At 61.1% G+C, this 26,134-nt stretch overlaps 3 protein-coding genes and 1 pseudogene across 10 annotated transcripts; 1 reads left to right on the plus strand and 3 right to left on the minus strand.

Annotated features, from left to right (window-relative positions):
* Nucleotides 1-938: 938 nt before the first annotated feature.
* LOC309620176 (uncharacterized protein) lies at nt 939-10,963 on the minus strand (the record flags this gene model as incomplete). The annotated part of the gene is made up of 7 exons (XM_082376232.1): nt 939-6,975; nt 7,267-7,512; nt 8,061-8,210; nt 8,642-8,894; nt 9,791-9,868; nt 10,476-10,601; nt 10,736-10,963. The coding sequence occupies 6 exons, from the start codon at nt 10,961-10,963 to the stop codon at nt 7,289-7,291; spliced, it is 1,059 nt and encodes a 352-aa protein (XP_082232358.1). The 3' UTR covers nt 939-6,975; nt 7,267-7,288.
* Nucleotides 10,484-15,662, plus strand: EOLA1 (endothelium and lymphocyte associated ASCH domain 1). 7 transcript variants are annotated; one of them, XM_082376186.1, is made up of 6 exons: nt 10,484-10,618; nt 11,489-11,560; nt 12,573-12,667; nt 13,096-13,225; nt 13,813-14,109; nt 14,925-15,662. In XM_082376186.1, exons 5-6 carry the CDS (start codon nt 13,857-13,859, stop codon nt 15,146-15,148), a joined length of 477 nt encoding a protein of 158 aa, XP_082232312.1. In that variant the 5' UTR covers nt 10,484-10,618; nt 11,489-11,560; nt 12,573-12,667; nt 13,096-13,225; nt 13,813-13,856; the 3' UTR covers nt 15,149-15,662. The 7 variants fall into 7 exon arrangements, with proteins under 7 accessions (XP_082232312.1, XP_082232309.1, XP_082232310.1 ...); XM_082376183.1 differs by having other exon boundaries at nt 13,829-14,109; XM_082376184.1 differs by lacking the exon at nt 13,096-13,225 and having other exon boundaries at nt 13,829-14,109.
* Nucleotides 15,663-15,799: 137 nt separating this feature from the next.
* Nucleotides 15,800-19,086, minus strand: LOC309620177 (heat shock transcription factor, X-linked member 3-like; the record flags this gene model as incomplete). The annotated part of the gene is made up of 3 exons (XM_082376233.1): nt 15,800-17,022; nt 17,468-17,950; nt 19,024-19,086. The coding sequence occupies 3 exons, from the start codon at nt 19,084-19,086 to the stop codon at nt 16,441-16,443; spliced, it is 1,128 nt and encodes a 375-aa protein (XP_082232359.1). The 3' UTR covers nt 15,800-16,440.
* A 3,423-nt stretch (nt 19,087-22,509) lies between these two features.
* Nucleotides 22,510-23,518, minus strand: LOC309619813 (melanoma-associated antigen 10 pseudogene; annotated as a pseudogene). Its single transcript has one exon. The product of its transcript is annotated as a melanoma-associated antigen 10 pseudogene (transcript).
* Between the last annotated feature and the right edge of the window lie 2,616 nt (nt 23,519-26,134).

The raw sequence follows: 26,134 nt of genomic DNA on the forward strand, positions 1-26,134 counted from the left end.
GGAGCTGGGAAACAGCGTGAGGCTTGGGTGACATCCCTCTGGGGCCCCTCTCATAGTTGTGCCATGAAACACACCTCAGGCGCGACTGGGTCCATCTACAGAAGGAATAGCTAAAGACGGCCCGAAATGGGGCCCTTTTCAGGGGCAGGGAGGAACAGAAGTGTGGAAGGAATCTTCGGTGGTACAGTGAATTAGCACATGCCTCATCAGACCGGTGTCCTCATGCAGTTAGTAGTTTACGCCAGAAAGGTAGCAAGGGGAGCATGGGCTTGGTGAGGAAAAGAAAGCCCTCATTTTATATGGCACTAATAATTTTAAAACAAGTAAAAGGGATGAGAATTTCAATTCTGTCTTTACTAGGATGTGATTTCCTTATATACTGCAGGCTGTCATCTGCGTTTTACTTGAAGAAATGTGGCATTTGGGAAGCAGCGGACGTCACCCCTTGTGTAATCAGTGTGATGTGATATTTCTGTAACATCATTTAAAAGTCTATCAATATGGGAAACTTCTGTAAGAGTTTCTAAGGGACCAATAAAAACACTTGGGTGGAAGGCATACCAGAGGGGATTCTTGCTAAAGGACATGTGTTCACAGGCAAAACACAGCTTGCAAAAGTCCTTAAAGCTGGGATTTCTCTCCATTGAATTTTGGAGCCCAAGTGTTGTCTTTGAACCCCAGGTAGGAGCAAAAGCTTGAAACTCCCAGTCCTAGCCTTCACCTTGTACCCCGGCAGAAACCACCAGCTGCCCAACGTCACTGCCCCTGACAGCTTGCTGGCCTCCAGCTGGCCACGTGGAGTGATGGCACGTGGAGTGGTCACATGATGACCTGAGTGATGGCACGTGGAGTGGTCACATGATGGGGCAATTAAATGAGCATGGGCTCTGCCTTCAGACAGATGTAATTTCAATCCTAGCTCCACAGGGTGGTCCTGACCCGCTGCTAAACTTCCCTTGGCCGCATCAGGAAATGCGAATTCCCACAAAGAGACTGCCTAGGGGTCTGTTCCCAGTGTCCAGCAGGTACTCAATAATCTGGGGCTGTGGGTAGCAGGTTCTGCCAATGGAGTTCCAGATCCTGCCCTACCTGGCCTGCCCCAGCTCTAGCCTCACTGGGGCAAAGCCGCAGCGATTGCTGGCTCTCCTGAGTCCCACACCATGGCTCGTGAACTTCAGACAAATGCCAGCTGGGCCAGTGAAATGCTTCCAGTTCTGAAGCTGCAGCCTGTGGCACAGGGGACTTCAGCCTTACTCAGGTGATGCCCACCCAGTTGCCTGACAGGCCCCAGGGAGCAAGTGGGGCATCTTCCTGGTACCTTGTTCCTGGCACTATGAGCAGAGCAACTGTGGTTTCGCATTTCCAGTGTAACTTGTCTTCTATGTCAACAACAAGCTGCTTAAAGAACCAGTCCTCAGAACCCCAGAGGGACACAACAGGCTGGAGGCAAGGTAGCACTGAGCACTTTTTCTGCAATTGTCAGCCGGTGGTGGGGCCCAAAGGCAGGCAAAAGACCCCAACATAATTTTCCTGCTTCTCTTTCCCATAACATCTTTGTGCACCAAATTCATTCTAGCCTTTCAACTCATGGAATCCTCCCTGCTGCCCCAGGGACTGTGCACTGTTACTACGCCCAGCATACAGATGTGCGAACTGAGGCTGGAGAAGGGTCAGCACTGGCTCAAGATCTCACCGCCAGCAGGGCTGGAACTTAAACCCTAGCCTCTGAGCCATGATGGCCACAATGCCAAGGACAAACCCAGCCCAGGGCACTGGTCTGGGCCGCTCAGCCCTGTGTGTGAGGCTGATCACCATGCATCCTCATGGGCAACCAGGGTACATGGAGAGTCACCAAGGCACAGAAGCAGGGGTGGGCAGGCAAGAGCGAGCTTCCAGATCATTGGCTGGCAGAAAACCCCAATTTTGCTCAGGGAAAACATGGACTTTGCAATTTAGGGTCCAGGTTAATACTAATAATATTATTAGCTACTAAGCATGGAGCAAGTGAGACGTCGGTGCTACTCCCTGAAGGCATCTTTCCATCCTGTCCAAAGTTAACAGACAGGCTTCTCAGTGACAGAGGGAGCCGCCCAGCAGAGCAACTAGTACCTGTGGCAGCACAGCGCCCTTTCAGCTCATCTCCTCCAGCTGTATTTCCCACTGGGCTCTTGTGAAGTGTGCTATGAAAGCAAGGCAACCGGGTGAGCCTGACGCTGCCGAGCTTCCTGTGTCATCACCGAGCTCTCAAAATCAGAGACTCCTAAATCCCAAAACATGCCAGAATTGTGTGGGGGACCCAGGCTTTGTGGGACGGCACTGGGAGATGGCACAGGGCTCGGGATTTCCTGAAACAAGACAGCGGACAGGTTTTCAGAGATATAAACAACTAGTGGACACACACGCTTTCCAAGAGCCCTTCCTCTTTTTAGCTCTAGGTTTATCCCATTTCTACCATGGAAGACCGTGGTTGGTACCAAACGAGATTCCACATCCTGATGCAGTTTGACAGATGGTGGGGTGTCTAGTCATCTAGGTTGACCTGGGGCTTGGGCCTCAGTCCTGCCTGTCCCAGGAAGGGCATCCCTGCTGGCCGAAGGCTGGAGGAAGGTCACACACCCAGGAACCCTGGGCCTCTGTCAAAATGTTGGCTCTTACTGGTGTTAATATCACATCTGCACAATGCTTCGTCCAAAAGCCTTGGGGGCCACGTGAGTTTCAGGATTCATAAAGATGATGGGGACACAGAGCATATATCAGTGACACCCTGGCAGGGTCTAGCAAACACGCTGACTTCTCTGCAGTGAACCACATGACTCTTAACACCAAATGGGATAAAGAAAGAAAATTCAGGATGCTATAAATAGCTTTGTGCCATCATCCATTTTTGGTTTTACCACCAAAAGGGTTTAGGTCAAGCTGGTGAAAACACTTTTGGTTGCCAAAGCATCATGGCTGATGGAATCGTGGAGAGCAGATCATAGACCCGTATTACCTGAGGCAGCAGGCTGACATCAACTCCCACACAGTTCAGGGAAGCTCCTAGCTTCAGCGATTCCTGGCGCAGCTACAGACCCTAATTCTCAAACCCTGTCGGTTTGACTCAGTTCACGCTGCCTCCTATTGTGTCCAGGGGCCACTATACATCTTTGGTCAAAACCTACCCACGGCTCCCAAGTCCCCAGACCATATCCTGTAGGACCTTTGGGACTGGGGTCCGATAGTGTCACTGTCCTCCTCCTCCTTTCCAAGCTGGAGGCTTTTCAGTGTCTGCCTGTCTCCCAGCTGCAGGCTTCACGGCACAGGCCTGCTTTCCCACACTCTTTCTAGCCTGGCAAATCCTTCTTGGGAAAACAGAGACGCCTCTCCAAACACTATTCGTAGTAGGTGCTTTCTGGTTTACAGATTGCTCTCATGTGAATCATCCCGTGTCACCCTCACCCCCACCAGACAGAATAAAAAAAATTAGTCCTTATGGGGAGACTTTCACATTATGCCCATCCTTCAGACGAGGAAATCGAGACTCACAGAGGTAAAGTGATTTGCTTAGACTCACACTCCAGCAGTGGTGGTGCCAGGGATCAATCCCAGGTTTGTGATGGCAGAGCAGAGCTTGTGCTTCCCCCCACGCTGCTCCCTGTGGACGACAGGAGCCTGCCCAGCCTACCTGGGTAGCTCTGCACACACACTTCCCTCTACAGGCAATGAATGAAACTTCACAGCACATCAAAATCTCTAAAACACCTATGCCAACAATCGCTCAGAGGACCTGAAGTGATGGTGTCAGGCTGGGGCCCTCCACAAACTCATCTGCTCCAGCCACACACCTGGTCTCAGTCCCCTGAATGTGTCTGGCCCTTCCAGGGGTCCCGTCCCCCATCTCCCAGCTAAGGAGACCCTTCTCACTTCAAGAGGCAGCCCAGACGGCCCTCCTCTCTGAAGCCCTCCGCAGCCCCTTGCTCTGAGTCAGGGGTTCCCCGCCCTTCACGTTCCCCTCCTTCTGCCCCGTTTCAGACTCTGTGCTTTACAGGTCTGCCTGGAAGATGCCCCTCCCCCACCAGCCCTGAGTAACACAAGGGGGAGTGGACACCCGTGTCCCTGCACAGTCGAGGACCCTCTCACAGGACGGACGTCTGCGGACTTAAGCGGGCTTTGCCTTATGATGTCTGGCATCCAGATCTGCCCTCTGCCATCAAGCTGTGCTGACACCGATGCTGCTAACAGATGGCCAGTTAGCCAACGCCCTGGAAGCACGTCCCCTGCCCAACCCAGCGGTCGTCTGATGCACAAGAAGCCAAAGCCCCTCCCACCAGGCCGGCCGCAGGGCAGAGCAAGGTGCTGCCCGGGCCAAGGCAGCTGGCGCCCTGTGTGCGCACGCAGCCACCCCTCGGGCACCAATTCTGGGTGCTGGTTCTCCCGGTCAGTCGATGTGGATCGCAAGGCCTCAGGCACTGCGAGGGCCTGACCGCCGGGGCCCACTGCGGGGACCTCTAATGCCCGTCCGTGCTCTGCAGCTCCCCGACGGGCTGGCAGAAACTGTCGGGTCGACATCGCAGGTTGGAGGGACACCCTGCCCAACCCTGCTTGCTCCCTGTCCCCTTAGTGGGTGTGAGGCCCCAGCCAGCCTTTGGCACTAACTCTCTCCCGGGATCAGCTTCCCGAGGGACGCAACCCGAGCCGGCCGGCCCTGGAGTGGTCCAAGGAGCTGGTGATGACATGGGGTCTTGGCACGGGATTGTCATCACCCGCCCCGCTGGCAATGAGGACCCCACCCCGGGGATGGGTGGTGTGCGGACAGCCCCGGGCACAAGGCCACAGCCCAGCTGCTAGAACTTTCATGCTAGAACTTTCGCTGGGCTGGCAGGGGGAGAGGAATTTCCTGGCAGGTGAGAAGATCCAGGCGTGCGGAACGTGGGGGGGCACAGGGGGAGGTGACTTCTTTGCTTTGCCGACCACAGGGGATGAGCAGCTTAGGGTGAAGAGCAAAGTGAGAAAAAAGGGGGCCCCAGGGTCTCCCCGGTACCTTACAAAGGAGCCCCCATCTCAGGCAGCGGACAATCGTCCAACCCAGGATTCGAGAGAAGTGGCTGAAGCTCAAAGACGCTGAATGTTCAACCGAGGCACGTCTGTCCCGCCAGCATCGGAAGCCCACTTGGGAAAACCTGCACCCTTGACACGAGGACCAGGGAGACTGGGAGGAAGCCCCAGAAGACCGGGACTCCCCAGATGTCGCTGAACTTCTGAGCCTGCGGCAGTGGCCCACCCCTCCCCCTAAAGAGCTGGTGTCCCCGCCTCACCCCCGAGGGAGCAAACATGACCCGAGTCCTTCCCCACAGGTGCCCTCCGTCCCAGGAGACAGGGTAGCCAGCCGCCCCAATTTGCTGTGGGACGTGAAGCGCTACAAGCAGCAGCGTGCAGGAAAAATGGGGCGAGGTGGTCAGCCCACTGCCAGGCCCCCAAGCAGAGCGAAGTCACCTCACAACACAGGCTGGGCGCGCCAGGCCTGGTGAGGGAGGAAAGGGATGACCCCCTGCCCTCCCCCGCCGCCCAGGGACTAGCAGCAGAGGTCGTGGGGCGCCACTGAGCGGCCAGAAACCAGGGGCTATGACGATGGCCGCCACTGACCAGGAGGCCCGACCCACCGAGCGGGGCAGGTGGTCAGTACAACACGGCTTCCCGGGGGCTCGATGGATGGGCAACCGACCAAGATACAGTCTAAAACGGACACTCAAAAGAGCAAGGATGGGCGGCAGGAGGCCGAGGGCAGCCGCCCCAGTGAACAAGTCATGATCCCTCGCCCAGGTCCTGCCCCTGAGCCAGTTCTCAGACGTGGAACCACGGACCAGGGACGTGGTGGGTCCCCAGGGGGAAGGACGCTGTAGCACCACGGCAAGCAGGCACTCGTATGACCCCCCCCAGCCCCTCCCAAAGGGACCTCGGGCTCCGCGCTGGGCGAGACCCAACACCGGGAAGCGGGACAACCAGACAGCTGGAGGCTGTTGGACACCGGGCCCAGCTTGACCCTGATGTGGGAGACGCGATAAACTCTGTCTCTGCGGCTGCTTCAGGAGGACCCCTGGGCTGGGGTTTCTGAGCAGAGGCTGTCACTGGTCCAAGGTACGCAGGGCCGTTCCCGAGGATCCGTCAGTTGGTCTTGAGCAGGGAGAGGCTGCGATCCACTATCCTCCAGAACCAGGTGCAGGGCTTAGTGAGATGCCTGCCGAGGAATCCTTCAGAACCTGGGGTAACACTTAACGTGAGTGAGAAGATGTAAGGCCCAATGGTAACCCTGCACGCACTCCAGCGAGTAAAGGAGAAACGTGCAGAAAAAGAGCAGGGGAGACACGCCCCACTCGTGAACTCGTGAACCTTCTTGCCTCCAGGTGATGCCTTATGGGCGTCCCTTGCTCCTGACTCTTCACATCCTCTCTGCACTCTGTAAAGTCGCCACAGAGAGCACACAGATACTCAAGAGGCGGCTGAACGGGCCCTACACGCAGAGCCCATCAGTCCTGTCATCCGAGCCCTGTAACCCCGGTTACGGGATGGCAACACTCGCTCCAGACCCCCACCCCCGCACCCAGGCCCCACTCCTGAATCTCTCAAACAAGTAAGCTGGGCCCATTCACTGGGCCATGGCCTGATGTCGGGAAGGCCCCCTCCAGCTGCGGAGGGGGCCTGGGGCCCGGGTCGTTGCTGATCTGCCCAGAGACTGAGGACGCTAAAGAGGACGTAGACCCGAGGGCTCAGGAGTGCCGCAGACGTGGAGCCGAGCGTCTCCCGCCCCCAGCCAAAGGTGACGTAACGGTCTGTAACGCGAAGGCAAGTGGGGGCATCGCCAGAAGCGCACAGAAGTCCCCCTGTGCTGTGCCACGCTCCCTGCGCAGGCACCACCCCGAGCAGTGGCGGCAAAGTGGCTGCTCACGTCTGCGGGTCCCCTGTGTGCAGCTGCTTCCCGAGGTCCTGCAGCGCCAGTCACTAAGACAGAGTCAGAAATACCCGCGGTTCTCAGGCTGGACCCCTCGATCTGGGCCGTGTGGAGAGGGGCACGGCCAACAGGAGCTGCCCAGGGGACAGAGGGGAAGGCGGGGGCAGGGGAGCACGTCTTAGAAACAGGCCAGATGTGGGGCGGCAGGAGGTAAACCGGGAGCTGGGGCAGAGAAAACAAGGCCGCCGGCCGTCTTCCTGCAGCTGCACGGCTGCCCCGGGGCTTGTCCTGCATGAGTCCAGGGCATGGAACTAAAGCCAGGCGGTGACCGAGTGACTTACCCAGTCAAGAAGGAGCCCTTTCTCACGGGCAGAGCGCTGGACGCCAGGGCACCGTCTCCTCGGGGACCACTAGCCCCAGGGGGCGGGCCTGGGAGTGGACGGCAGCCTCCAGCGGGAGGGCCGGCGGGACACGCCCTGACGTTTGGGGCACTTCCACAGGTCGGAGAGGGCGTAGGCGAATGCGGAGTCCAAAGCTGGCCTTCAAAGAGAGGAGGAAACCAGCCCCCAAGGGGCAGGAGGAGGCATCTGAAACACAAACAACCAGGGCGGGATTAGTACCCGGACCCCGAAAGGAGCTCCCACAGCTCGGCACAAAAAGGACACGCAGCTCAGCGGAAAGATGGGCAAAAGGCGCTTCAGAGAGGAAACCAGCCCTACCAAGGAGGACACTAGGGAAACTGAGACTTTGGGTCGAGCCCGTCCCACACCGGTGGCGCCCCAAAACGTGCGGCAGGAGCAACCTGGAACCCTCTCCGGGCCTCAAAGACGCAGTTGGGGTGGGGGGCTGGAGGGGCCCAGGCCACCGGGGACGAGAAGGGGACGCAGCCGCAAAGGCGAGTGCCCAGATGGGTCGCAGGGCCAGTGAGGTCTGCTGGGGCCACGGGCAGGGGGCCAGAAAGGGAAGTGGACTCAGACCAGGTGCCCTGGGCTCCGAGAGGGGGCGATGTCCTGGGGGCACCGTCCCCCAAAGAGCAGTGGCGCCAACGACAAGGGCTTCCTGAAAGGAAGATGGGGTGCCTCGCGGGGACAGAAGCGCGTCTGGGGAGGAAGCAGAGCTTGAGGAGGAGACTCACTCCTGGGACGTGGGGTGCAGTCACAGGGGCTGGGAGGGAGCAGGAGCCCCGAGCCGCGGAAGGCGGGAGCGGCCAGGCTGGAGGCCAAGGCTGACACCCAGATGAGCAGAGGGAAAGGAGAGCAGGCCCGTTCCTGCCAGGACGTTGTTCCTGCAGGGGGTGGGAAGCGGCAGGTGGAGAAAACGTCACTGGGAAGTCAGAAATCAGATGGTTTTAAGGCTCGGCGCTGACTTACTTGTACTGAAGATCAAGGCTGAGTTGCAAAGGGGCCCCTCTCACGGGGGCAGCCAAACACCACCCCACGCCCACCTGCAACACGGCCAGGCCATTCCTCCTGGGCCCGCCCATCCGGCAGTGAACAGGCCTGGCAGCCACTACCCCGGACCTCCCTCCCCGCCCCGGGGACCTGGGGCTCCCCGCCTCTCAGCACACACGGGAGGGTCAGAGAAGGGAGTCCTTACGTAGCGCCGTCACAGCTGTCCCCCAACCGGCAGCCACCTATCACGCGCCTCTAGCTCGCTGGGCAACTTCTAGTTCTTCAAAAACGGGGTTCGGGAGGAACACCAGCAGCCCACACCCACCACTCACGGGACCCTCCCTCATGATCTGAAAGCACGACGACGACGCTCCGGGGTGTCTGGACGCAGCTGGTAACCACTCTTGGGGCGAGGAGCCGAGGAGGGGACACCGGCATGGAGGGACTTGGAGCTGCTGATCGCTCAGGTCCCCCGCAGCCCCGAGGCCCCGAATCCACGAAGGCACCCTCCGCTCCTCACCTCGGGGCCGGCACTCCTGTTCCCTCGGGCTTCTGCAAGGAGAGGGGAGGCCAGCTCGCTGGAAGAGAAAGCAGTGCTCCGTTGAGCCAACGTTCCCTCGGCAGCAGCTGTGTCAGGCGCCTGGCTTACAGGAACGAGTAAGACCCTGTCCTTGTCTTCCCAGGACTCCTGGAGAGCAGCTCCAGCCCGGGAAGAAGAGCCCAGCGAAGGAAGGCAGCAGGAAGGTACAGGGCGCTGCCAGAACCCCAGACGCTCGCGGCGGGCGGAGAAGGGGACGTTACAGTTGTGCCCGGAAGGAGGACAGGAGCTTGCCAGCACAAGAGGAACCAGGGGTCCAGGAGCGGGAACCGCACGTGCCAAAGTGTAGAGGCCCGCAGAGTGCGTGCCCGCAGCGTGCAGGGACAGCACAGGCACCCAGGGTGTTGGGCGACAAGGACGGAGAGCCGGGGCCACTCGAAGGCCCTCCCAGGGCACCAAGGAGGTGTTGGGGCTTAAACAGGAGAGGGCTCGGCAGGGTTTTCAGTCCGGGGTTGACAAGGACAGATGTGCGGTGTGACACGGAACCGATGGCCTGTGGGGCACCCACTGGAGGAGGAGCGACAGGAGGCGTCCCGGCCGGTGGGGAGACTCAGGTGACAGCACCGGCCCTAGGTCATGAGGCCTGAAGTCAGCCAGTAGCAGTGGGGACAGAAAGAGGAGCATTTATTCTGATCAGGCACTTGGGAGGCAGGGACACAGGACTTGATCACCAAGGAAATGGGAGGGAGGGCGGCGGTAAGGAACGCGAGGAGGAGCAGAGCCAGGTGGGAGACACTGAGTGGGCTGAGGCCCCGCCCCCCCACCACCACTGGGAGGAAGAGGACAGGAAACAGCTCTGAAGGGGAAGTTGGCTTTGCTTGGGACATGCCAGGTCCCAGGGGCAACAGGAAGCCGAGTGAGAAATTTTCTTCTCACCTCAGAAAAGGCCAGATAAAGACTGTCCCTCAGGACTCGGCCAGCAGCAGTCCCAGGGTGGCTTGGAGGGGAGCTGGCCTGGGCATTCAGCCCAGAGGTGCGAGACTCAGCCCAGAGGCCCCGCCCTCTCCCCCTCCCCCTCCCTCCTCCTCCCCTCCCTCCCCCGTCCCCCTGCCCTCCCCCTCCCTCCCCCTCCCCTTCCTCCCCCGTCCCCCTGCCCTCCCCCCCGCCCCCCTCCCCCCCCCCCCCGGCTCCCTGTCCCCTGGGGTCCATTCTGAGGCTCGGATTCGGTCGCTAAGGACCCTGGGTCGCTGCCACTTTGACCCTTGCCGACTGTTGCGGCGCGGACTGGACGCCTAAGGTAAGGGACTCAAAAGGGCACCGCCTGGCCTCCTCCACTGAGCTGGCCTCGCCCACCCTCCATGGGTTCCCAGGGGCCCAAGCTCCATCCCTGTCAGCTCCGCCCCCGCCCCGCACCTGCCCGGCTTTTCCCCAGCTCCGCCCCACTCCTCCCCAGCTCTGCCTCCTCCTCCAGAAGCTCCTCCTCACCCAGCTCTTTCCCACACGTCAGCCCCAGATACTCCTCCCCCAGTTCCTCCCACCTGCGCCCTGCCCCTCCCCCAGCTCCTCCCCAGCTATTCGCCACAGCCCCGCCCCTTCTCTTCCGACCCGCTCCCCCGCCCACTTCCTGGTCCTCCTCCGGGTGCCGCTCCACGCCGCCGGTCTCGAGCCTCCGAGCGGCCCGGCCTTCCGCGCGCCGCCGCACGGCCTGGCGGCTCCTACTCTGTCTCCTAGCGGCCGGGGCCTGCGTCTAATGCGCGATTGTTCGTAAGTGCGTGTCTACGTACCTGCGTGCCTGCGTACGTGCGTGCGTACGTGTGTACGTACATGCGTTCACCCCGGAAATAAGGGGCGTCAGCGCTTGTGGACGCGGCCACGTGTCACCGGTCCCGGTTTCCCGAGGCGGACGACCGTCCTACCCGGTGGCCGCAGCCGGGCCGTCCCAGTGCGCCCGCGACTCGCCCCGCCCGCAAGGAGCCAGGACCCGCCGCGCTCGCGGACGGTACCTCCGGGCGGGAGTTTCCCGGGCTCTGCGTCGGGGCGCACGCGCGCGCGGGGCGGCCAAGGCCGCAGCTTCCTGTCCCCTCCACCGCCACCGTCCCCGCCCGCCATCCTTCCACGTGTGTGTCCCGCGATGCGCGCTGGTCCACACGCACCCGCCGCCCGCAGTCCTGCCCTCCCGCGGGCACCCCCCACCCGCCTCCCTGCCCTGCGGGGCTCAGCTGCTTGTCCGCGGCTCCCCTCCCGCTGCGGCCCACCCAGGAGTCCATTGAGGGGCAAGGACTGTGGGGCTCCCCAGATCCTTCCCACGTGGCAGTGTGAGGGGAGGTGTCGTTTTCCCCTGTTGGATGCGGGAGCTGCTGGGCTGTAAGATCACCGTCACTCCTGTGGGATGGGCTTCTGTGCTGCGGGCTGAGGCATCGTGGGGTCCCCGGCCCAGCCGGGCGGGGACAGGGTCGTTGCCTTGATGAGCAGAACCAACCCTGAGGGAGCTGGCACGTGTGCTTCTCATCGTTTGGGCCCTCCTGGGTCCTGGTGGTCTCCGGTCCCTGCCGAGGAGAAGACCGTTGTGGTTCCTTGGCCAGCATTGCTGTGTGGCTGATGACTTTTCTCCTTGTCCCCCTGGTCCTCGTGCAGGTGAAGACGCCGAGACAAGTGGAAGAGTGTTTTCTCCTCTGGCCGCCAAGCAGGCACCCTCTGCGTCGAGAGGTAGGAGGGCACTCAGCCCCCTTCTTCCCGAGGAATTCTCCCCAGGGATTCCGCCCGCACGGCTCGGGCCCCATGGTTGTGATCTGGTGGCGCCCGTGAGGAAGGGGCTGGCTGAGAAGCTGAGTGGCGGAAACCGCGGGCAAGCCTGGGGTCCGGTCACACACCCCAGTAGGAGCCAGAGAAACGGCCAGGCCCCAGGGACTGGCCAGCCTCCCTCGTAACTAACCCGAACGCAGTGAGGAGGGCGACCCTTTGTCACCCATCGGGTTGGCAGAGGTTAAGCGGGATGATGGTGCTCGGGGGCCCGCCAGTGCGTGAGGGCACGGCAGCCTCGCCCGTGGCTGGCAGAGTGTACACGGGGGAGCCTTTGCGGAAGGCCGTTTGCCGGCGTGTGTCAGCGTCTCGGGCTGTGTGCCGTGTGACGCGGGCCTCCTCCGACCCGGGGCTTCAGTTAGCGAGTGTGTGGTCGTGTTGAGTGTCTAGAGGGGCAGAAAGCGCCAAGCAGTCTGTGAGTCCCCCTTGGCAGGGGGAAGAGTCAGTAACCTGTGGGGCAGCCGACGACGGGGTACCGTGTGGGCGGTGCAAATAGGACAGATGAAGACGTACAGACGTGAAGCAGTGTTCCCGAGGTTTCGTGAGCGGAGAAGTCATCCCCCACCCCCGCGTGGAGAGGTGTCCAGGACAGGGCTGACCCTCTGTGATCGCCTGCCCCGGGCAGTCGTGTCAGAGTCCCACAGTCTGGGTGGCTTAAACTACAGAATGTATTGCCTTGTGGTTCTGGAGGCCAGAAGCCCGAGATCTAGGTGCGGCTGATGGTGGCTCTCGTGAGGGCTGTGGAGGGAATCTGTCCCATCCCGCCCCCCCTCACTCCCGGGGCTTTGCTGGCTCTCCTGTGTGCCGGTCTGTCTCTAACTGGCCCCATTTTATGGGGACATCAGTCCTGTTAGAGGAGGGTCGACCCTAATGAGCTCATCTGACCTTGATCACCTGTGTGAAGACCTTTCCTTTGTAGGTAGGCTCACGCTCTGAGGTACTTGGGGTTGAGATTCCAGCACGTGAATTTCAGGGGCACGGTGTGACCCCTAACACCCTCCAAAGGCTTCTGAGGTAGGAGCACACGCGGAACGTTCCAGGGATGGAAGGAAGGCCTTCATGGCTGCAGGGGGTGAATCCAGGGGCGAGGAGAGCAGGCAGCCAAGGGGAGGAGCCAGATCATGTGGGGCCTCATGGGCCCTGGAGAGAAACGTGGCTCCGCTCTGCTCGGGGAAGGAAAGCCCTGGAAGGTCCTGGGCTGGCTGCCTTTGCGGCCTTGCCCCCCGTCCTCACAGCCACGTGGAAGTGGAGGCTCCGTGCGGTGCCGTGACCTGGCTGACTTTCAGGCCCGCGGCTCCCCTGCTCCTCTGTCCTCAGTGAGCAGGGACCCTCCCCCCGCCCCCCCACCCCCAGGTACAAGGAAAGCAGGCGAGGACGGGGGTGCGTGGAGTCAGCTCCCCTGGAACCACCCGCTGTCTCTCTATCCCTCGGCGCCTCCTCAGCTGCAGAGCGGGGTGACGGTAACCTCCAGGGTTATTTGAGGATTGAAGTCTATGTTCCCTGGATGGTGCCCGTCCCAGGTCCCGGCGTGGAGACGGAGCGTGCACCAGTGCCAGTAGTTCCTGCCGTCACGTATCCTTTCTCGGGCTCCGGGCCGGGGTGGAAGCAGTGGTGCAGGAAGGGGTGGGAGGAGGGTGGCTCCCAAGGCGCGGGGAAGAGACACCTGGCAGGGCCATGTGACAGCCAGGGCATCCCCAGGGCCGAGCCAAGGTTGGTTGCCAAGGATTTGCACTCAGCAGCCCTGGGGTAAGATGGGGGATCTGCAGAGCATGGGCAGTGGCAGGGCCAGGGAGCTGCGGGGCCGGGGGCAGGGGAGAAGCCAGGCCCAGGACTGTCCCCGTCTGAGCCGGGAGAGGGCCAGAGCCCGGCCACTGGGCTGTGAAGCCAAGGGGCCCTCCCTGCCTCCTCTCCGCCGCCCGGGGCCCAGTGCCCTCTGTCGTGGAATTGCCCACACGCCTCTCTCTCGCCGTCCGGGCCTCCCTTGTGAGCTCCCCGCGGACTCCATCTGATGGACAGATCCCCCCGGTCGGCACCCCCTGTCAGCTGACGGCACGGAGACGGATGGAAGGGGCTGGCGCCCGGGGGGCCCCCGGGGCTGAGGTCAGGCCCACGGGTCATGAGCTCGGAGGCCGGCACGCCAGGCTCCTTGACCGTTACGGTTCTGTGTTTCCGCAGCCGCGTGAGGCCCTGGGAGCTCTGGGAGATGAAGTTCGGCTGCCTGTCCTTCCGGCAGCCTCATGCGGGTTTCGTCTTAAATGGGGTGAAGACGCTGGAGACGCGGTGGCGGCCCGTGCTGAGCGGCCACCGGCACCGCACCCTGGCCGTCCACATCGCGCGCAGGGACTGGGAGGACGCGGCCTGGAGGGAGCTGCTGGCCGAGAGGCTGGGGATGAGCCCCGCGCAGATCCAGGCCTTGCTGCGGGACGGGGAGAAGTTCGGCCGCGGAGTGATAGCCGGCAAGTGACGATCGCCTCCCGGGGCTGCCCCCCAGGGTCTCACCCGGGGCTTTGGCATCTCGTTTTCCTTTGAACCGGTCGATGTGGGGTTAGGGTTAGTTTTCCTGAGGCACCTCGCCTTCGGAGGGGCCGGGAAGGTCCCTGGGCTGGGGGTCGGCGGGCCCAGGTCCCCTCCCCGCTACTCTGGGCCTCAGTCCCCCTTTGTGCTCTGCGAGGCAGAGGCGGGTACGGCTCTGCCCGTGGTGCTCGTCTCCGTGTGTGTACGTGTGCGCGCGCACGTGTACACGCGTGTGTGTGCGCGCCGTGGCAGAGCCCGCGGGAGGCAGCACGGCAGCCAGAGCTGCGTGTGAGGGGGACCTGGGGACTCGGGCTGCCCGCCCGGCTTCACGCGCCTGCCTCACCCCCGCTGCCCGCGGCATCCTGAGGAAGTCCCCTAAACCCCCCCAGGGTGGGGGTGGAGGTCCCGCATCAACCACTGGCCCCCGGTGAGTCGCTCAGGGACCTGATTGCCCGTAGGCTCCCCACAGCGGCGGCCGGGGCCCTCCTGACCTGTACCTGCTGCCTGCAGCGGTCGGGCTGGGAGCAGCCTGGGCCTTGGTGGGGTCGTGGAGCACCAGGCCTCTCCTTTTCATTGCTCTCCCTCCCTCCCTCGGCCTCGCCCCGAATTCCCTGAACCGAGGTTGGCAGGTGGGAAATGCTCAGCCAGAGGTACCCAGTTCACCCCGGGTCCCCTCGACGATGTGGTCTTAGTCTCTAGCGGTCGTGACTTTGAATCACCTTGTTCTCCATCTGTGTGCTTCTGTCTTTGTGCACAGGGCTGGTTGACATTGGGGACACTTTGCTGTGCCCAGAAAACTTAGGTCCCAACGAGGCTGCGGAGCTGGAGAATCAAGCCCTGCTGCCCAACCTGCGGCAGAAGTACCTGACTGCGCTTGCCAACCCCCGCTGGCTGCTGCAGCCTGTCCCCAGGAGAGGCGGGAAGGACGTCTTCCAGGTGGACATCCCCGAGCACCTGATCCCCTTTGGGCAGGAGGCCTGACCAGACTGGGCTCTCGAGAGGAAGGTGACCGAGAGAGCAGCTCATCGTGCCACCGTCCACTCGCCTTCACGCCCTGGACGTGCACGTCTGGTTCGGTCTGAATCGGCCCTGCCCTGGGGAGCGCTGCCCGCTCCGTGCCGTTCACGGAAGCAGACGTGCCCACCTGGTGCAGGGACAGGGCTTGGGACTCTCCTCGTGCGATGCCGCTCTGGGCTCAGCGACAGAGTCTCGAGGACTTTGACCTTTAGGAAAAGATGGCAGTGCCGCTCGTTTTGGCCCTACTGATTCTGGGTGGTTGAGAGAAATGTGTTTTGAGAGGACCGGTTAGCGTTTTCCCCTCTTTGTCCTGGTCAGAACTCCCAGATGTTTGGACCGCGTCTGGGGAACGAACAATGGGGGAAGGCCGGTGGCGGGCCTCGTGCACGCGGGAGAGGACCGCAGGCCCAGAAACAGGGCGCGGTCTGTCCTTGCAGGTGACCCTGGCCCTGTTGTAAAGTGTCCCTTGGCTCACGAAGCGTGTGTGTTAGACGTGCTGCCCGGCCACTTCACGTCCGAAGACAGGCTCCTAGACACAGCTCTGACGGCCAAGTGAGAAGGGCTGGCGCTCACTTTGTGGAAATCTCTTACTTCTCTGTGGGGTTTGGGGTCATTTGTTAGCAAGCTTTCTAGGGGTTGTTACCTCTGAGGGTGCTGGGCTTCCCCCCAGGTGTCGGCTGGAACGGCCCGTCTCTTCTGAGGCAGACGGCAGTGTGCACGCCTCCCTTGGTGGGTGGGGTGGCCCTCCTTTCCGGCGGGCCTCTTTGGGAGGCCCCTGGATGGTGGGCTGGACACATGCTCAGCTGCGGGTCAGAAACTTCTGGCATCATAGGGGGACCCAGGAGGAAGCCCCTTCTGCTTCAGGATGCATGACTAGTGGAAGGTGACACCCCTGAGGTCAGGAGCCAGGCTGTGCTGCCTCCTGACTGGCAGGCAAGGCCCAGGGGCCAGCCTGTCCTGGGCCGGCCTCAGCGCTCCCTAGCCACGTCCGTGGCTGAGCGTGGGAAATGCTGCTGCTTCAAATGAAAGGGGACGGCGGGGGCCAAAGCCTGCCGGGGGGGGGGGGTTTCCAGCCTCGTCGGGCCCGTCCACTGAGATGTGTGAATAGGACAGACAGTTAGAAAGGACACAAGACTCGCAATTCTCGTTCGATTCTTTATTTACTCCTGTGGACTTTGGCTTTTCTTTATTAGAGACAAAAACAGATTCTTGGTTATGAGATGGGGCTTTTCGTGTGTTCCCAGGGGCCTGCGAGCTCAGGGATCGCAGTTGTCCTTGAACTGTTCTCGGAGAGCCCACCTGCAATCTGAGGAGCCCTCCTGCTCCTCATCCACCTCAGGGACCTCGTTCGGGGACAAGGCAGAAAGGGCCGCCGGCAGGAGGGAGGAACAGCCGTTGTCCACAGGCATCTCCGAGCCATAAGCCGGGTAAACCGTGGGGCTGGCGGGCAGCTCCCTGGCGTCGTCCCTTCCGGCGGTAGCCGGGGGCACAGAAGTGACATTCCAGGGAGTGCCCTCCCCACTCGGGCCTCCCTGCTCACTGGGGGGATGGTTTTCCCTGGCCCGTCCCGCCCCACCGCTCGTAGAGCACATGCTAGAGAACAGCGAAGACTGGGTACCGCTGGGCCCCTGAGCACTTGGGGCTTTCTTCTGGGTGGTGGAGTCGTTGGAATGGATTCGTGGGGAGCTTCTGGTAGCAGCCACTGGCTTCCTTCTCTTTAGGGCTGTTGCTCTGGTCCCGGGCTGAGCAGTTGCTCCCAGGTCGCCTTTTCTCTCAGTGTTCTCGATGAGCAGAGGCTTGTCTCGCTGAAAGTTGGAGTTGCGGTAGATCGGAAATGAAACGAATCACTTTAGCCATTCTGGGAGAAAATACCCATTCCTTCCCACCCCCGCCCCACGCCGCCCCCCACCCCCACCCTGGTCCATCATAATGGTCTTATCTGACTATGGAGAAAAGGTCTCTTTAAGTTCCTGGCAGGTTATTCCGCCCTAGAGTGTGCGCTCCCTAGAGCTCCCCGAGGCGAGCCTCGGTCGAGGAGTTACTGTGGCTACCTGACATCTCGTGGCCTCTCGAGAGGGTCTGTAGGCACACCTGCAGGTTCTCTCTAAGGGGCTGTGGCTGAATGCCACGGGCTCTACCTTCTCATCTTTCCTTAACTACCTTCTCACGTGAAGTAAGTTATTCTCGGAAATGAAACCCGTTCAGCACGCGGCCCATCTGGCCTCCCCGGAATGTGTTCGAATAACAAGAGAACATGGGCAACGGAAGGGCTTCCTACTTTACCATCAGCCTCTTCTTCCCTGGAGGGTGGCTGGTCATGCGTATTTTGCTGAGCCCGTACAGGTTCAGTTTGCGGATGAAAGTCTTCAAGCTGTCCCTGTTGAAAATCCTGTCTGCGCCTCTGCGGCGAAGAACCTCCCTGCGGAAGAGGTCTTGCCCGATGATCACCGTGTCTCCCTCGTCGTTCCAGCGCGCAGAGGTGAAGGCGGGATCCTCCACCATCCTCCAGAGCTTTCTTGGGAAGGAGAGCTCAAGAATACTCTCGTTGGCCACACCGTTGTTTGGGCCCTGTGGTGGTGGGTTGTCTTGGGAGCCAGGATCTGGGCTCTCGGCTTGGTCACCCTGCTTCTCCGAACTCTCCCTTGAGTCCACATTTGGATCCGGGGACGCACGAGAGGGGACCCACGTTGCTGGCTCTGCGTCAGCCGATGGGCCCAGCGTGACTGTACACAGCTCGTCGCTACTCTGACTAGCCACGGGGCCAGTCTAGATTGGGAGCATTCTCCACCCGAGACCGTATCACTGAACTCTCAGGGCACAGATGCCTTGGACCAGAGCGGGGATGCCCAGTAAATACTGTCCGCCAGGTTCTAGAATCTCGGTAGTGGGGCAAACAGCCACTTAAGTCGCAGTCTTCTTTATTGGTCACGTGATGTCACAAAGGCGGTCTGGAGAGGGAGCCCTGGCCAAGTGTGGGGGAGGGGATGGGGACGGGGTGGGGGATCCCCGGCGTCTGTCTTTTTTTCTAAAAGTCTCGAAAAGTATGGTTCAAGTTCCCGGGAAAGCCTCCCGTCTGCCGCCAGGCACCTTGTTTCAAGGGGCCAGGCCCCGGATGGGTTGAGAAACGTGATCCTGTCCCCACTCCCATCCCTTGATGCTGGCTTCCGATTTGCTCAAGGGCCAGGCCCTGGCGAGGCATAGCTTGGCTACCACTGAGACCACAGGGGTCACGTGGGCCCCTGGCGACTGTCCCTCCCAGAAGATGGGGGTCCCTAGTGGGCTGGTTGGCCTAGCCTGAGCCGGTGCCCACCCCCCCCATCCCCCTTCCGGCTCTGGTCGCTTGCAGCTGATCCTGCCAGCTGGTCGGTCCCGCTCAGACGGGCCCAAACAAAGAGTCCTGATTTCCTGCCTCCCAGGTCAAGCTGTCCCCAGAGTAGGGCTGTGCGTGACCTCACATTCAACTCGAGTGTTCCCCAAGCACCTCAGACACAGCCCTGCCCATGCCGCCGATGCCGCGTGGGAGGGCATAGCCACGTGCCCTCCGCTGGGCATCGAGCCTCCTTTTGAGCTCTGCCTGCCCCAGACCTCATCCCTGTGTGGATCACAGAGGGATTGTCTTCAGCGTCCCTTTCTTCCCGTAGAAGCCCTTCTCGTGGCCCAAGAGTGCTCACTTTTGGAACACCTGCGTGTGTCCTTTTCCCATCGCCTTCCCAGACCGTCGGATCCAGCCTCCCTGCAGGCTGCCTCGAAAGCCCTGTTTCCTTTCCGCAGTGGGGTGGTTTGGCTTCTGCTGCCCCCGATCCTGGCCTCCCACGTCCACCTTGGGTCTCTGTGGGTACTTGCCCTTCGAAGGACTTGATTCGGGGCTTCAGCGTGTAGCCTGTCCCATTGAAAGTGAGCATTTCACTGGTGCGCTCCCAGGCCAGCCCTGCTCTCCTTCCCCACGCCCGCCCCTGCCCCCCCTCCACCTCCACCCCCGGGGCCCTGTCTCGCTGTTACCTTGAGGATACATAGAATGATTTTGTTTGCTTTCGGCTTAGACGCTTTTGAACGGGCCTAAGTGACACGGACTCACTCTCAAGGAAATTTCCTACTTGCCGACCTAGACGTCACCGGAGGAAGCCCCCGTCCACGTGCATTTGGAAATAGATGAGGGTCTGGGTGTCAGACACGCCGAAACCCGAATGAGAGTCGTCCGTCTTCACCGCAGGTGGGAGGATAGGATGGTGGGTTTGGCGATGCGCGTTCTCTGGCCGTTGTGGGCGACATTGTCCTTCATAGCCACTGTGGAGGGGACAGAGTGGCACCTTGGAAAGGCCCGTCTGCGAGGATCCGAGGTCCCTGTCCCAGCTCTGCCACTAAGCAGGGTCATCTGCCCTCTGTGAGCGCCACTGCCCTATTTCTGAAAGGGGAGAGCTAAGAGGGTGTGGAAGAGGACCTCCCGAGGTGCCTTTCAGCCTAAGGACTGGCATCCTGGATGGAGCTCCCAGGCCTAGATTCGGGCCTGCTCCCTGGTCTTTGTGCTTCTAAAGTGGTTTACAAAGCACTCTTTCAGGTCAGTTCCTCCTGTAGGGACGTGACCTCGGAGGCTGCGAATTTCGGTGGAGGCCGTCGGTGGCTCCTCGGAAGGGGCCCGAAGGCTGGGGCCTCCTTGGGTGGGCCCGCCTGTGTGGCCTTGCCTGCTGCCCCCCTCCTCGGGCCCTCCCTCGCCCCCTGGGTCCCGTAGGAGCTGCCTCCTTCCTGGTCCCCCTCCCTCCCAGGTGCCAGCCAGGCCCCGGCAGTGGGTTTGTGTGGCACCGTGGGGGTCTTTCTCAGCCGGGTCTCGGGACCCTTCAGTTGGGCAGGCACAAGCCCTGGTGACGTCCAAGGCCTGCCTTTCCCAGCCTCGCCCTGCGGCCCCTGCCCTTGGCTTCCGCGCCCCGATGCCCCCAGCCCAGAGGCCCTCCAGCCGCTCCCCTCCCTCGCTGCCGCCAGGGTCTCGGGGTGTCTGCCAGCGTTCACTTCCCTCCAGTATCTGAGGAGGCTCCTGGAGGGGCCTTGTCCCGGTAGGCACTGGGGCCTTACAGTCAGTCCCAGGCAGTCTCAGTCCCTCCCTGCCCGTGGCTCAGCCATGAGCAGCTCAGCAGGCCGGGCTCCCGTTGGGCAGGAGGGCCCCAGGGCAGGAACAGGGACGGGGCGCCGTCACGCGGGAAGGTGCCGGCACTGGACAGAAATGCCGGCACCTGGCAGTGGCGGATCTCAGCAAACCACAGACCAGCCCCACACTGCCTCTGCTTCTCCTTGGCACCTTCCTTTCTTGGGCCTGCTTTTTGTCAACTGAAAGACACCGTGTAGCACCGAGAAGAGCAATGGGTCGCCAGTCAGGAGGTCGGCCACGGGCCGGGGGTGGGTGGGCGCAGCGTGGGCTCGAGAGGAATTCAGACCAGGGCTCTGGTCCCCACCCCGTCACTTAGCAGCACGTGACCCTGGGAAGATTCCCAAGCCCCGTGGCCTCAGGTTCGTCACCTGTGAAGCGAGTGGGTGTGACGAGCCGTGTCTTGTAGGGGCTGCAGGGATGTGCGTGAGCTTCGTGAAGCAGCTCACAGGACCTGGCGTCTGTGGGAACGTTGACGATGGGCAGTTATTTCTCATATTGTTTGGATCACAGACCCTTCCCCTCTCTCCTCTGGCCTTTGGTTGGGCGCTTTCTTGTCCCGGTCATGTCAGAGAATATGCAGCTCAATAGGATGTGGAAAAGCTAATCAGCCAAACGAGATGTTTCATAAATAAAACTAAGGAAATTTTCCCAATTAGAGGATGTGTTAAATTCGGGTGAGGAGGAGTGTTCCCAGCGGGATACAACACGAAGCTCCAGGAAATAGAAGCAAGGAACAAGGCTTTGCATCCCTCCCAGATGCTCTTCCATCCAAACCATTCCTTTGCTTCATTTCAGCCCCACCAGACATCAAGTCCTTGATTACGATTGCCAAATTACAGTCACGATAATGATGAAAGCTAATTAACACCTTGGGTTCTGGTTCCCCCCCGAACAGGGAAAAGAGGGCCTGTCCACGGACTTCTGGGCATCACGTCAAGGGAGTGTGACCGCATTTCTCCAGATGTTGCATATATAACACCTACTTCTTCACTATGGTCAACAGCAATGCGACAAGAGCCAGGACCCCTTCCTTCCTGCCCGAGTATGAGATTTCTCTCGGGTTTATCCGTTATCCAGAAGGACACCTCACAGCAATGTCGCATTTCAGACTTTCCCCCCAAACCCAAGACACACCCTCTGCAGGTCTGGCTGCTGCCACCACCCAGCTTCATCACCATCACCTCCCACAGAAGGAAGCCCCGCTTCCCAAAGGCCCAAACTGCCCTGGCTCGGGGCACTTACCCTCCAGGGCTCGCTCCTGGAGCCCCACTGCCTCGTCCCATGTTGACTTGTTCTGTGGGACTTGGGGGACGTCTCACCACCTTCCTCGTGTGACTGTGGCTCCTAGACCATCATTCTAGGTGTGGCTGTGTCCTGCTTTTCCTAGCGTTCCCGCTACTAACACAGGCCCTTCCGGAGAGCAGAGGCTCCGTGAAGGTCTGCAGAATAAATGAACCAGTGAGCAGGGGGCTTATTGACTCAGACCAGTTATCTCCTACTTTCGTAAAAAGCCCATGCAAATCCAACTAAATATAGATATTTTCCTTTTATACAATGACAGAAGAAGTTAAAAGATTTAAAATTAACTTTTGCTTTTATTTTTCTATCTCTTTTTCTTTCTTTCTTTTTTTTTTTTTTGGCCGCACCATGCGGCTTTTGGGATCTTAGTTCCCCAACCAGGGATCAAACCAGGGACCCCAGCTGGGAAAGTGCTGAGTCCTAACCACTGGACCGCCAAGGAATTCCCAACTTCTGTATTTCTGGACCCCATCAATTTTATTCTTAAGTTCTTTCTGATTTCCAAGAAAATTACTATTCCAATGAAATGTTATCTTGTTTAGGATCACAAAATAAAACGGGAGACTTACAATTTGTTTTACAAACTAGGACAACTTTTGTCCATGAACAATACATGTGTGATCAATGTCATTCACAAACTTAGACACTGAACCTTATTAAGCCTTCTTTTAAATGGAACAATATTTGACAAATTCCTAAAGAAAACAGAGATGAAATTCCATGTCATCATACACAACAGGAACCCAAAGATGCTGCACACCGGGTTCCCCCGACAGGCCCGGGCCCTCACTACTTAGAAGGGTGACCGCTCCCTCTTCAAACTCAGAGAGAAGGATCAGCCTCCCTTCCTGCCCCACGGGAGAAGCTGCTGGACGTGGGCCTGGAAGGAGCCTGGCTTCTGCTCTGGCTCAGGCCCCCTTTTCCTCATCGCTCACACCCTCTGCACACAGGGATGGGAAGGACCTGGGATCCCATCCACTGACCCTGAGCAGATGCTCCAGGACCTGCCACTTGCTGGTCTCCGTGTGGGCCCGGGGACCCCACAGGAACTCGTAGCAGGCGGGGTCGCTGTGGGGCACCTGCTGGTACTCCACGTAGCCCTCCTGCACCCACACTTTGGTGAGCAGCTCCCTGGGCTCCCCGTAGATGCAGTGCTCCCTCCCTGCATACACCCCCCTGAGGCTGAGCAATTCCCAGACCTCCTCCTCAGGGGCGCGGTCACCGTACAGGGCGATCAGGCCCAGGAGCATCACCAGGAGGCCGGCCTTGGGCATGCTCTGCCCGTCGCTCAGCACTGCATCACAGGTGAGGCCCAGGGTGGGGACCAGGACGTAGGTGCACTCGCGGGGGTCCACCTCCTTCACGTCCACGCCAAACACCAGCTGCATGCACTCGCAAGCTTGGCTGAAGACCACGGGGAAGTGGTCCCGATGGTCACGGAGGACCATATTCAGCATCTCCGCCTTGGAGATCGGCTCCTTGGTGCGATACTTGAGGAGCAGGAACGCCACCAGGTCAGCCATCAGCACAGTAAGTGCCTCCTGGGGCAAAGACTCTGCATAGGCGGAGAAGGAGGGGGCGACGGAGGAGGAGGAGGACGAGGGGGATGCGGCCTCCTCGCCCGCAGCCCCGAACAGCTGCGCCTCCACCGGGCCCTGGGCCTGGACTGGGGCCTGAAGGTCTGCCTCAGGCTGGCGCAGCTCACTCATCTCGACCAGGGGCCTGATGACTGGGGTCGGGCCGCCGACGGGAGTCTGGGCAGAGGTGACAGATACGGACCACGGACCTGGGGGAGAGAGGGGGTGTGAGCGGCCTCGGCGGAGAAACGCACCCTGGGCAGCTCTGACAAAGGCCACTTACAGGGCTCGCCTGGAGGGGTGCCCTCGGGCCTCACAGGGGCACTCCTCCTGGGCGGACTGTCCCCTGCCAACCTGAAGAAGGAAGAGACGTGGCCCCTCAGGGTACAGCCAGTGCAGCCCCAGGTACCGACCGGGGCTGAGAGGGGTGTGGGGAAGTGTGGCGTCTTGAGCCTTGTGGGGTCCCCTCTGTTCTGGGAGGGGGAGGACCTGGGTGCATACTCAGGGCGCGCACCTCACCTTGACTCCTGGCGCTGCCTGGGCCTCCTCTGCTCTGTGGCCTGAGGACACGTGCCTCAGACCTGGGCCTTCGCCTCCCGGTTCCTGGAGCCCCTATAAGGGGAATGGAGGGGGCACCTCGGGTGTAGATTGTGGCACAGCCCTGGGCCCCTCGGTGCTGGTAGGAGGGGTGGGCCGGACTCTGTGAGATCCCCCCAGTTCTGAGTTTGGAGGTGGGTGGTCCCCTCGGGGCTCGCTCATAGTGCTCACCGTTCCCCTTAAGGGCCTGGACCCTCCCCTTTGCGGGCCTGAGGGGAAACTCACAACAGGACCCCGAGTCTGAACAGAAGGCAGTGAGGGGGCCCCACATGTGGCCGCACCTGCCCAGGGCCTCCCGAGGGTCCGAGGATGGGGACATGCTGGGTCCTCACCTCCTCCTCACATCCTGCCTGGCCTCCCAGCACTGACCACAGGGGCAGGTTTCTGTTCAGGCCCCTGTACCAGGGCTGGGGGTCTGCTCAGTCCTCCCTCGGGGTCCTGGGAGTCCACCCTCTGCGGACCTGAAGCCTCACCCCTCACACCAAACACCTGACCTCCCGAGGACCCTGAGCCAGAAGTCAGGAAACATCTCCTCTGCTGACCGTGCTCTGGCGCCTCCAAGACCCCGCGGAAGGGCAAAGGATCCCTCCCTGTGTGGGGGTCTAACGTCCTCGATCCCTCCTTCCTCGGGTGCAGGCTGGACTCTGGGCGGGACCTGGGACTGTCGCGTCTGCCAGTGTGACTCCCTGCTCAGTATCCCAGGTCTCCAGTCTCTCAGAGACCCGGACGTCAGGAAGTCAGGACAGGCCTACTGTGCTCATCCCGCCCCGGGGCCTCCCAGGGCCACCTGTAAGGGCGGGGATCTGGTGGGTGCCTTTTGTCCTCCCTCAGGGTCCTCTCAGTCCTGCCTAAGGGCCCTAACCTTAGTCCACCAGGGACCTGACATTTTACCCTCTGCGCTCATGAGGCCCCGCCCCTTATCCCAGGTCCTCAGCTTCTCTGAGACCCGGATGTCAGGAGGTGCTGCACGTGCTCATCCCGCCCTATGGCCTCCCAGGGCCAACGCTGTTCTTGGGTCCATGTTCCCCTCAGTCCTCCCTCAGTGCTCTCACCTTCACTCCACGCAGGACCTGGGATTCTCTCCTGTGCCCACCAGACACCCCGCCCCTTGCACCCCCTCCACAGCCTCTCTGAGTCCCCGCCCCTTACACCCCCTCCCCAGCGTCTCTGAGACCCGGATGTCAGGAAGTGCTGCACGTGCTCATCCCGCCCTGTGGCCTCCCAGGGCCCACTCTGTTCTGGGGTCCATGTTCCCCTCAGTCCTCCCTCAGGGCCCTCACCTTGACTCCTCGCAGGACCTGGGATTCTCTCCCGTGCCCACCAGACACCCCGCCCCTTACACCCCCTCCACAGCCTCTCTGAGTCCCGGATGTCAGGAAGTGCTGCCAGTGCTCATCCCGCCCTATGGCCTCCCAGGGCCCACTCTGTTCTGGGGTCCATGTTCCCCTCAGTCCTCCCTCAGGGCCCTCACCTTGACTCCTCGCAGGACCTGGGATTCTCTCCCGTGCCCACCAGACACCCCGCCCCTTGCACCCCCTCCACAGCCTCTCTGAGTCCCCGCCCCTTACACCCCCTCCCCAGCGTCTCTGAGTCCCCGCCCCTTACAACCCCCTCCCCAGCGTCTCTGAGACCCGGATGTCAGGCGGTGCTGCACGTGCTCATCCCGCCCTATGGCCTCCCAGGGCCCACTCTGTTCTGGGGTCCATGTTCCCCTCAGTCCTCCCTCAGGGCCCTCACCTTGACTCCTTGCAGGACCTGGGATTCTCTCCCGGTGCCCACCAGACACCCCGCCCCTTACGCCCCCTCCCCAGGCTCCTTGAGTCCCCGCCCCTTACACCCCCTCCCCAGCGTCTCTGAGTCCCCGCCCCTTACAGCCCCTCCCCAGCGTCTCTGAGACCCGGATGTCAGGAGCTGCTGCACGTGCTCATCCCGCGCTGTGGCCTCCCAGGGCCCACTCTGTTCTGGGGTCCAGGTTCCCCTCAGTCCTCCCTCAGTGCTCTCAACTTGACTCCACGCAGGACCTGGGATGCTCTCCTGTGCCCGCCTGAGACCCCACCCCTTACACCCCCTCCCCAGTCTCTCTGAGACCCCGCCCCTTACACCCCCTCCCCAGCCTCTCTGAGACCCCGCCCCTTACACACCCTCCCCAGCCTCTCTGAGACCCGGATGTCAGGAGGTGCTGCACGTGTTCATCCCGCCCTATGGCCTCCCAGGGCCCACTCTGTTCTGGGGTCCATGTTCCCCTCAGTCCTCCCTCAGGGCCCTCACCTTGACTCCTGGCAGGACCTGGGATTCTCTCCCGTGCCCGCCTGAGACCCCACCCCTTATGCCCCCTCCCCA

This window comes from Balaenoptera borealis (genome assembly GCF_965194805.1).
Source record: "Balaenoptera borealis genome assembly, chromosome: X".
Lineage (NCBI taxonomy): Eukaryota > Metazoa > Chordata > Mammalia > Artiodactyla > Balaenopteridae > Balaenoptera > Balaenoptera borealis.